Source organism: Ornithorhynchus anatinus, chromosome X2 (genome assembly GCF_004115215.2).
Source record: "Ornithorhynchus anatinus isolate Pmale09 chromosome X2, mOrnAna1.pri.v4, whole genome shotgun sequence".
NCBI classification, from domain to species: Eukaryota; Metazoa; Chordata; class Mammalia; order Monotremata; family Ornithorhynchidae; genus Ornithorhynchus; species Ornithorhynchus anatinus.
Window position 1 is genome coordinate 9,298,631 of NC_041750.1, and position 11,310 is coordinate 9,309,940.

At 57.0% G+C, this 11,310-nt stretch overlaps 1 protein-coding gene across 1 annotated transcript in view; it reads right to left on the minus strand.

Annotated features, from left to right (window-relative positions):
• MAST1 (microtubule associated serine/threonine kinase 1) overlaps positions 1–10,601 on the minus strand; it is a 35,432-nt gene extending 24,831 nt beyond the window's left edge. Inside the window, exon 1 of the mRNA XM_029053430.2 lies at positions 10,527–10,601. Within this exon, the coding sequence (XP_028909263.1) occupies positions 10,527–10,565 (39 nt within the window). The 5' untranslated portion in view covers positions 10,566–10,601. The remainder of the gene's footprint in view (positions 1–10,526) is intronic.
• Between the last annotated feature and the right edge of the window lie 709 nt (positions 10,602–11,310).

The window sequence follows — 11,310 nt, forward strand, 5'->3', positions numbered from 1 at the left end:
GAAGGTAAAGGGGAAGGGACAATCAGGGTTCGAGCAGTTGAAGAGAGCAGTCGGGAAGTTTCTGCTTGATGCAGAGAGGAAAGGGAAACCATTGAAGGTTTTAGAGGAGAAGAGAGATGTGTGCAGGACGACATTTTAGGAAAATGATCTGGGCAGCGGAGTGAAGTTTAGAAGGGAGAGGGGAGAGACAGGAGGCACTGAAGTCAGCGAGGAGGCCGCTGATGCAGAGGTCGATGCATAGGACAAGTGCCATGACCAGAATGGTGGCAGTTTAGAGGGAGAGGAAGGGGCAGATCCTGGAAACGTTGTGGAGGAAAAACTGGCAGGATTTAGCGACAGACTGAATATGGGGGTTGAAAGAGAGGGGGGAGTCATGGATAATGCCAGGGCTATTTTTAACCACCGCCACCCCGCAGCCATCCCCCGACTCACTCGTTGTCTGAAGCCGGCCCTGCTCGAGACCTCCACCAACACGCTACCCACCACTTCTCCCAGTAGCTGTACCACCCTAGCAGATGCCGTTTGCCAGGGTGGGTGCCCAGGATGGCAGTGCAACTCCCCCGGGGTCCTTTCTGGTTTTACTGGTCTTATGAAACACATATTATAAGCCAAAGTTTGCTGACCTAGTAGATACATGTCAGCGTGGGATTTGGGATGTTTGCGGATTTTAGACCTCTGGATTTTCCGTCTTCTACTGTCCACTTGCTGGCAATGATTCTGTGTTCGTTCTATGTCCACCCTAGCATTAGGAATACTAATTTCTCTTCTCCCCAGGCTACGTCCCCCAGCCACACCTATCACGTCAACACCTTTTTTTTTTTTGAAATGGTATTTGTTAAGCGTTTTCTATGTGCCAGGCATTATACTAAGCACTGGGGTAGGTACAAGCTAATCAGGTTGGACAAAGTCCATGTCCATGTCCACTTCTGGGCCAATCAATCAATCAATTGTATTATTGAGGGCTTGCGGTGTGCAGAGCGCTGGACTAACTGCTTGGGAGAGGACAACGTAACAGAGTAGGAAGACATGCTCCCTGCCCACAAGGAGCTTACAGTTTAGAGTAAGGGCTGATTATGCCCTTATGAACTCACAGCTACCTATAGCACTTCTGAACACATCACTTTACACACCCTGTTACTTCAGTACTCATCTATAGCTCTACTTTGCTGTCTTCCTCCGATTTTTAATGGTATTTGTGAAGTGCTTACTATATGCCTGGAACTGTACTAAGCACTGAGGTAGTTACGAGAAAATAGGGTTGGACGGAGTCCCTGTCCCAAGTAGGGCTCACAGTCTTAATCCCCATTTTGCAGATGAGATAACCAAGGCCCAGAAAAGGTAAGTGACTTACCCAAGGTCACACCGCAGACAGGTGGATGAGCCTGGATTAGAACCCAGGTCCTCTGACTCCTAAACCTGTGCTCTTTCCACTTGGCCAGGCTGCTTCTCTCCTATGTGTAAATTATATTGTGTCTGTCTCCCCCACTAGATTGTAAACTCCTGGGGTGCAGGGATCACATCTACTAGCGAGGCGCAGCATGGCTCAGTGGTAAGAGCATGGGCTTGGGAGTCAGAGGAGGCCGCCCACCTCCTCGCCGTCCCTCGGTCTCGCCTATCCCGCCGTCGACCCCTGGGTCACGTCCTCCCGCGGTCCTGGAACGCCCTCCCTCCTCACCTCCGCCAAACTGATTCTCTTTCCCTCTTCAAAACCTTACTTAAAAATCACCTCCTCCAAGAGGCCTTCCCAGACTGAGCTCCTCTTCCCCCTCTACTCCCTCTGCCATCCCCCCTTTACCTCTCCGCAGCTAAAGCCTCATTTTCCCCTTTTCCCTCTGCTCCTCCACCTCTCCCTTCCCATCCCCACAGCACTGTACCCGTCCGCTCAACTGTATATATTTTCGTTACCCTATTTATTTTGTTAATGAATTGTACATCGCCTTGATTCTATTTAGTTGCCATTGTTTTTACGAGATGTTCTTCCCCTTGACGCTGTTTAGTGCCATTGTTCTTGTCTGTCCGTCTCCCCCGATTAGACTGTAAGCCCGTCAAACGGCAGGGACTGTCTCTATCTGTTGCCGACTTGTTCATCCCAAGCGCTTAGTACAGTGCTCTGCACATAGTAAGCGCTCAATAAATACTATTGAATGAATGAATGAATGAAAGGTTGTGGGTTCTAATCCCAGCTCTACCACTTGTCAGCTGTGTGACTTTGGGCAAGTCACTTAACTTCTCTGTGCCTCAGTTACCTAGCATTAGGAGTACTAATTTCTCTTCTCCCCAGGCTACATCCCCCAGCCACACCTACCATGTCAACATCTTTTTTTTAAAATGGTATTTGTTAAGCGCTTTCTATGTGCCAGGCATTGTACACATGCCTGTACAGACCTCGTCTGTAAAATGGGGATTAAGACTGTGAGCCCCACGTGGGACAACCTGATTACCTTGTATCTCCCCCCGCACTTAGAGCAGTGCTTGGCATATAGTAAGCGCTTAACAAATACCATCATCATCATTATTATTATTACTAATTCTATTGTATTCTCCCAAAACCTTAGTTGAGTGCTGTGCCCACAGGTGCTTAATAGAGAAGCAGCGTGGCGCAGTGGAAAGAGCACGGGCTTTGGAGTCAGGGCTCATGAGTTCGAATCCCAGCTCTGCCACTTGTCGGCTGTGTGACTGTGGGCAAGTCACTTAACTTCTCTGTGCCTCAGTTCCCTCATCTGTAAAATGGGGATTAAGACTGTGAGCCCCACATGGGACAACCTGATTCCCCTATGTCTACCCCAGCGCTTAGAACAGTGCTCGGCACATAGTAAGCGCTTAACAAATACCAACATTATTATTATTATTAATAACTACTATTGATCAATTGACTGATCGGTATTTATCGAGGGCCTGCAGACTGCAATGCACTGTACTAAACACTTGTCCAACAGAAGGCAAGACACGTTCCCCGGCCACAAGGAGCTGACACTCAAGCAGGAGAGAGCAACATAAAAATATTAACAAATAGTGAAATTGGAATGAATAGAAGAATACACAATTGAATATGTAAATGTATACCAGAACTGAGAATGGATATAAATACAAACATGCTCGAGGTGGCTGTTGAACTGATAGGACCCAAGGTGTAGGGTATTAGTTGGGGAAAACTTGTGGTGGGAAGTGGGATTTGAGGGGGGCTTTGAAGGTGAGGAGGGCTGTGGCATAGGCTCCCACTTCACCCAGCTGACGGGGGCGATGGTCTCCATAGCTTTTTGAGCTAGTCTCCAGACTTGCTCATCCCAGCTCTCTGAAAAGACCTGAGATTTTCCAATCGGGGCTGAGACATTCCCAGATTTTTTTGCCGTTGTTGCTTTTTGCCTAGTAGCTCTTGGAATCAATCAGACAACCAATCAATTAGTGGTATTTATTGAGTGCTTTCCATGTGCGGAACACTGTACTACCCACTTGGGAAGAGTACAATACGGTAGAATTGGTAAGCACGGTTCCTACCCTCGAGGAGCTAGTGGAAGCCTGTTGTCTTCCATTCCTCATCCGCAGTCAGATCCCTAAACTTTTTTGCCCCTCTCAATGCTCAAAGTTGGCATCTCTGGGCTGAGGTCTGGAGGAGTGAGAAGGTGAGCTTGGGAGAGGTGAAGAGTGTGAGATGGGGAGGAGCAGGTGAAGAGAGTTGATATGTAAAATGGAGAGAGCTGATGGAGAACCCCGAAGTCAATGGTAAGAAGTTTTTATTTAACACAGAGGGAGATGGGCTGTCATTGGAAGGTTTTGCAGAATGGAGAGATGTGCCAAGCATTACTTCAGGAAATTGATCTGTGCTTCAGCCTTGAGTATGGACCAAAGCGGGGAGAGCCTGGAAATGGGAAGACCAATGATAATGATGGTATTTGTTAAGCGCTTACTATGTGCCAGGCACTGTACTAAGCGCTGAGGTGGATACAAGCAAATCGAGTTGGACACAGTCCCTGTCCCATGTAGGGCTGAGAGTCTCAATCCAAATTTTACAGATGTGGTAACTGAGGCCCAGAGAAGTGAAGTCATTTGCCCAAGGTCACACAGCAGACAAGTGGCGGAGTGAGGATTAGAACCCATGACCTTAGGACTCCCAGGCTCGTGCTCTATCCACTATGCCAAGCTGCTTCTAATGAGGAAGTGGATACAGTATTGAACCAGAGTGGAGGCTTTATAGGGGAAAAGTAAGGGGCAGATGAGGGACATGTTTTGGAGGTAAAATTGGCAGGATTTAGCAGTTGATAAAATGTGAGAACTGAACGACAAGGGGAGTAGAGGATGAAATCAAAGTTGTAGACTTCAGGAACAGGGAAGACGGTGGTGTTATCGTCAGAGATGGGAAAATTGGGATTTAGAAGGGAAGGTGAGAAATTCAGTTTAGGGCATGTTAAGTTTGAAGGGCCAGTGGGCCATCCAACTGGAGCTGTCCTGAAGGCAATAGGAGATGTGAGATTGAATAGCGGGGGAGAGGTCAGAGAGCTGATAGCCGAAGACATAGAAATGGATGAGCTCCTGGAAAGGTTGTGCATACGAGTGGAAGAGTAGGGAACCCAGAACACAGCCTTGCCGGACAACCACAATTAGGTGGAAGAAGAGTCAGAGAGAGAAGCAGAGGAGGAGATTCAGGAGAATACCAGGTCAGCAAAAGCAAGATCTGATCGCAATCTAAGAAGAAGGGAGTCAACAACAGCATTGAGGGTAGTTTAAAAGGTAGAAGAGGATTAGGACAGAATAGAGCCCGTTGGAATTGGCTCTGAGAAGGTCGTTTGTGACTGACTTTGGAGAGTGCAAGGAATACACTCTGCACTGTGGGAAGCAGCAGAGAAGTAGCATGGCCTAGTGGCTAGAGCCCAGGCCTGGGAGTCAGAAAGACCTGGGTTCTGATCCCAGCTCTGGCACTTGTCTGCTGGGTGATCTTCTCTTAATTTATCTGTGCCTCATTTCTCTCATTTGCAAAATGAGGATTCAGTACCTCTTCCCCTTCTTATTTTGACTGTGGTTGCTCTTCTCTGAACCTTCTACCGCTCTACTGTGTTTTCCCTAAAATGCAGGGACTAGAACCGCACAGAATATCTGAGATACAAATGCACCATGGTTTTCCATGGTGGCAAAACTTTGTCTTTTGTTTTAAGGAATGACTGACTACCCATCAAAAAATACAGAAAAAGATCCAGGGGTCAAAATGGACCACAAGTCATGTCACACTACTGTGATAAAAAGAAAACCAACATAATCCTGGGATGCCTGAACAGAAACATGACATGTCAGAGCCAAGAAACCAGCCTTCCCTAATTCCACAGGCTTCAGACCCTTTCTAGGCTACCCGTGTATAGTTCTGGGTTCCTTATTCCAAGTAGAGGTAGGGAGAAATGTCATACTCTCAAGAAAATAGCAACACAAATGATCAGAATGCAATGAGAGAGATCTGGGGTAGATATCAGGAAGAACTTCCATTTGCCAACTGTGGTTAAAATATCAGAACGTGTTGTTAAAGGAGCTGGGGAAATTTTTTAGGAATCAGGGTAGTTTAGTGGCACATTTTGTACACTCCCACGTGCTTAGTGCCTCTAGGCTGTAAACTCGTTGTGGGCAGGGAATGTGTCTGTTATATTGCATTCTCCCAAGTGCTTAGTACTGTGCTGTGCACACAATAAATTCAGTTGACTGACAGGGCAGTACTCTGCAGAGTCGGAGCTCAGTAGACACCGCTGATTGAATGATTGATGGTTTAGGAGCATAGGTCTCAACTTTGGAGCATCACCCCCACTGTCTCAAAATTTGGACTGTGGGAGCAAAGCTTTGCCCCCATAGTTTTTTGGGTGGGTAGCAGCGGCAAGCTCACCCCACCCCTCGGAGCCTGCTGGGGCCGGCCGGAAGCGGAGTTGCCAAGATGGCGTCTCCCCTTTCATAAATTTGCCACTCGCCGACAGGCCAGCGGTTCCGAGCCAGGACTCCCTTCCCTCCCGCCAGGCTGCGGGGCCTGGTCAGGGGCTTTATCGTGCCCTCATTGAAGGTGGAGGGGGGAAGAAAGTCCAGGGAAAAACGGGGTGGGCGAGGGCTGGGAAGCAAGGTTGAAACCTGCATGGGCCTAAGTCTTCCCTCCTCTCCCAGCCTGATGCCCAGGGAAGCCTCCACCCCCCACTCCCATGAACTGAAGAGGGCAAACAGCTGGGCAGGGACAAAGGGCAGGGTTTGTCCTACATCAGTGGTCTAAAACAGAGTGAATTCCTGATGAAGCCGATCAAAAGGCAGCTTCCCCTTCCCTCCGATTCCACTTACAGGTCCAGGAGAACATCTAAAGGCTGGGAAAACCACCAGTCAGGGCGGGAAGGGCCCGGAACCTCTGACCCCTGGCCTCTTCTCCGACATTCTCCCCCTGGCCCGACCTCCTTTTCGAAGACACGTGCATCGGCCCTTCCCTCCTACCCCCCGCGGCCTAAAGAGGCTCTGCCCTTAATCCAGGCCGGGTTTTCGCTTTGCCTTTCCTGGCCCCAAGTGAATGAGCGTCGCCCGGACCGTCCTGAAAGGCAGCACCACCGCCGCGGCTTCCGAGAAATCCCAGCCTGGACACTGAACAGGTGTCCTTTTCCCGCTTTCCCTAGTGAGGTCCCGGGGCCAAGGGAAGGGACTTGGTGTTGAACCCAGAGTTCCCCACCCAGCCATCCTCAGATGGAGGTGAAATCGGGGCAAGGGGCCGCTGGGTGGTCCGTGCAGACGGACCGGCCGGTCTGGCATCTCAAGCGCTGACTCCGACTCTCTTTGTGGAGCTGAGCCCAGGGAACGTGGGAAAGGGGAATAGGACCCGCTGGAATCCCCCTCCCCACCCTCCCCGGCCCCGACCAGGCCCCAGTCCACCCTTTCGATCCGCCCCGGCTAAGCGAAGCAGAAAATAGAGGCGGCCGTAACGGAAATTACGGCAAAACCCCCATTCGGCCTCGGTTCTCCGCCCTAGCTGAGCGGCGCGGGCGGCTCGGATCCGGTGGCATCTAAACTACTGCATCAGAGAGTTCAGAAATATCCAAATTCTGCCCTTGGAAACAGATCCTCGCGGAGCCGTTGCGGAGACCAATCCGCTTGATGGGCGGGGGGCTCCAGGAGTGTGGACGCCACCGCTCAAGGACGAATCTGAAATTCACAGCTCCGAGCGGCACCCCACCCCCACCCTCGACCCGGGGATATTTGGGAGAAGAAAAGAAGAGAGTCACTAGGAGCGGGGAGCTGGGGGGGTGGGGGGCGGGGGGTGAGGGGCGTGGACGCGCGGATGCCATGGGTTTCGGCCACGTGGGTCCCGGTTCCCTCCAGACCTCACCTCGGTCCTGGTTCCCATGGAAACCGGCCCGGGTGGCGCTAGGGCAGTGAAAGGAATGGGGGTGGGGGATGCATTCCATACCCATCGTGAGGTAGCGGGGGGGCCAGGGGAGGGAGCATCTCTCGGCAGCACGTCCCGGAGATGGCCCGGGGGCGGGGGGGGGGGGGGGGGAGGGAGGGGGGCCCTTGCAGGACCAGGAGCGAGCCGAGCCTAACCGAGCCGAGCTGAGCGGAGCGGCGGCCCCCGGAGCCGCCGCCAGTCGCATTGCAGCTTGGAGCCGCCCGGCAGGCTAGGCCGGCTGAGGCGGGGAAAACCAGGCCTCCCAGACCCGACCCCCTGCCCTTTGGCGCTTCGCCTCGGCCCCCCGACTCCGGAGCCCACCCAGCCCCGGCACCTCGGGGGGGGGGGGGGGGGCTGGAGGGAATCAGGCGGGGTTGAAAAGGAGGGAGGCAGCCCACATGGCGCGGAGCCGTGGGGAAGGGCCGAGGCGGACACGCCCCAAGGGGCTCCGCCCTGCCTCGGACTGGCCTCGGCGGAGCCGGGGCTCGGAGCTCCCTGTCCTCCGCCTCCCCGAGGGACCCGGCCGTCCCCGTTCCCCTCTCCGGCGGGGGCCGGCCCCGGGGAGCGTGAAGGACAGATGGCTGGGGTAGGGGCGGTGCGGGCTAAACTGAGCGGGATTCCCAGGGCCGGGCGGCGCTCCAGCGCCGTCTCCTCGCTCGGCTGCAGCCGCCACCACCCAATAGGTCTCCGCTTCGCCGGAACCAGCTTCCCCCTCCCCACCCGACCTCTCTCACGCTCCGGGGTGACCCTGCCCCCTCCGTCCCCACCCCCTGCGACCTCCGACAGAGCCCAGGAGACAGGGGGTGGCAGAGATGCTTGTCCCAGCGAAGATGGGCAGGGGAACTGTGGTCGGGGGTACAGGATTTTCAAAGGGAAGGGAGAGACGGTGGGGGACGAAGAGAGATTTGGAAAGGGCCGAGGTCAGGTCACCTCTTCCCTCGCCCAGCCTTTAGCCTCCGACTGAGGGGAGTGTCGTCTCCTCCGAGAGAGCCGACGGTCCACCCCGGGGGGCTTCCGTGTCCCGGGTTCCCAATTCCGATGACTCATCACCCAGACTGAGGAAATACTCCCCTCGCGTCTGACCTCCATCCCTCTTGCTGCCGTCTCAGCCTATTTCTCCCCATTCTCCTTCCTCTGGCTCTGAAGCTATGTTCCTTAGCTGTCTCTTTCCCCATTTCTTCTAGTCCAGAGCCCGGAGTGTCCAAGAAGGTCACCGAGATGAACCCGAGAGTGGCTGGGAGCCGAGCCCCCCAACTCCTGTATTTGGCTCTTTCTGTTTCCTGCCCTTTCATGCCCTCGCCTCTTTCCAGTGCGGGGTGCGGTGTGTGTGTGTGTGTGTGTGTGTGTTGGGCGGGGGGGGGGGGGAAGGCTGGGTTCCTCCCCTCCTCTTTCCGGCTCCTCTGCAGGGGGTGGAGGGGCAAAGAGCCGACCAGAGCGGGAAGCCACTCTGAGATAGGGGTTGACGCCCTTTTGCGAGGAGGGTGGGGAGGAGAGGAGAAATCACCCTTTATAACTTTTAAATCCCCCAAGAGGAGCGGCCCCTCTGCTCTGCAAAGGGGGAAACTGAGGCAAGGGAGGGAGGACTAACGGAACCGCTACCTGGCTCCTCTCGCTGATCCGACGTGACCCGTCACGTCCCTCTGACCTCCTGGGGCCTCAACCTCCCCAGGCTGCGCAGTGGGAAGAGGGTCCCACGCCTGCGCAAGGCGGTCCAGAGGCTTCGATGGCAGAGAGAAGCTGAAAATCGCCCCCGCCCACAGACAAGCTGCGGCCGTAGGCGGTTCGAGCGCGGGGAGGGCTGGAAGGCGCCCCGGGTGGGGCTACATGGGGTGGGGCTCCTGGACTCAGAGCCACGGGCGCGGGGTGCAAGGTGGGGAAGGGGGGCACCGGCCCTCAGCAATTCGAGCGGAAGGATAGAAGGGACTGAATTCCCCGTCACAACCTCGGAGCTGTCCGGCAGGACCGGGGGCAGGTGGAGCTGGAGGAGGTTCGACGATAGGGGCAGAGACCCGCGGGCCCTTCGGAGACACCCCTCCCCCCGTCTTGGGGGTCCAGTCCCTTCCCCGCCCTCCTTCTTCTGTCATCAGGGGCCGGAGTGTCCCGGGAGCCTGCGGAGCCCGGGAAAGGGGGGGAGGGGGGGCGCGGAGGGAGGGGCGGCAGGCGCGGGCTGCACACAAACATGTTTACGGCGGCGACTGCCGCGGAGCAGCTAGGGCGGCGTTGGGCGGGCCCCGGGGTCGGTGGGGGAGGGGTCGGGGGGGGTCCCTGGGGCAGCAACTTTCCATCCCGCTCTCTCGCCGCTTTCCCCTACCCCCTCACGCCCATCTGCCCCTCCCCACCGCGGTGTTCCCGTGGCTGGCTCGGGGCCAGACCCCAAAAGCCTGAAACCCGACCCCCCCCCCCCCAGTCCTCTCCTCCAGAAGCGATCTGCCCCGTCACCGCTCGATGCCATGGAGAATGGCCTCCATCCCCTTCCCTCTTCTTGCCCCTCTGGCCCGCGGCAGCCCAGACACCCAGACCCTCCGCGGGCGAGAACGGAGTTTCCGAGGGGACGCCGAGTGACCCCGGGGATGACCCCACCCCAGCCTCAGTTTCCCCAGCCGGGGAGAAGGCGGGCCCCTGTACCAGCTCGACGGGACGCGGCGCGAGCCTCAAGCTGCTATTAGGACGGCTGGACGCGGGGCCGCGTTATTAGTGGGTTATTACCTTAATGACAGGCGGAGGGGGCTGGGCGGCCAGGGAGGGCCGAGAGGGGGCAGCCCCTCCGCAGTCTCCAGGCCCGGAACCCGCAAGTTTTCCCCGTCGGAACCCCCGCACCTGGCCCGGCTCCCTTCGCGCCCCTTCCCGCCTGGCTCGTCCCAGTCGCTAAACCCCCTTACGGGGCGCCCGGGGGGGCCCGGGGACCCAGCCGACGCCCCCACCTTCGCCGCCTCCCCGGGGACCCCGGCCAGCGCTAAGATGTGGATCCGGAGTTCGGGAGGCGAACCCCGCTGTAGTCCCCGACCGTAGCCCTACCGGGCCCGGGGGGTGGAGGTGGGGGGTGGTCGCCCAGGGAAGTAGCCTGAGCGGGGATGGGGAGGGGGGTGTCCGGGGCGGGGGGAGGGAGGAGAGATCCGGGATCTCGCCTCGCCGTAGCCAGTACCTGCAGCCTCCGGCGCCGGATGATGCCCGAGTCGTCCATGGCGGCGGCGGCGGCGGGAGAGGCGGCGGCGGTGGCGGCGGGAGCGGCGGGAGCGGCTGCTCTCCGGCCCCCGGTGAGGGAGGGAGTGAGGAGCCGCGGAGACGGCGGCGGAGACGGCGGCGGCGGCGGTGGCGGCGGGGGGAAACGGGGGAGAGGGAGCGGGAGGCGGAGCGAGGCGGGGCGGTCCCGGCGCCGTCATGCGTCGGCCGCGCCGAACCTGCCACCGCCACTGGTTGAGCGATCTCCCCCACCACCAGACATATACCCTCCCAGGCCAGACCTCCCCCTCACCAGACAGCTCCCTCGCCCCCGGCACTGATCAACGGCACCCCTCCCCCGCGGGGCAGACCTCCGGGCAGACCCCTCCCCACCGTCATCTGGAGCCTCCCGCCCCGCAGACCGGAGCCCCTCCCCCGGGGGCCCTCTGGGGCGAGGACTGGAGCTCTAAACTCTATCACTTCGCCCACCGCCAGGCGGGGAGCCCAAGGTCCTTTAGGTTCCGCCCCGCCCCCCCTCCCCTCCCCCGCCCTTCACCACCACGCCGGAGGGGACCGGCTCCGGGATTAAGATGAGCCAGCCTCGGGCCGGTATTTATAGGGCGGATTAACCGAGGGAGGGAGGGGGGCCCGGAGGGTGCGGAGAAGGGTGCTTCCCAGGTCCCCCCAACACACACATTCCACCTAGATGGAGATGATCATTAACAGACTCTTTATCGATTACCTCGCTGCTCCATTTTCTCCGACTT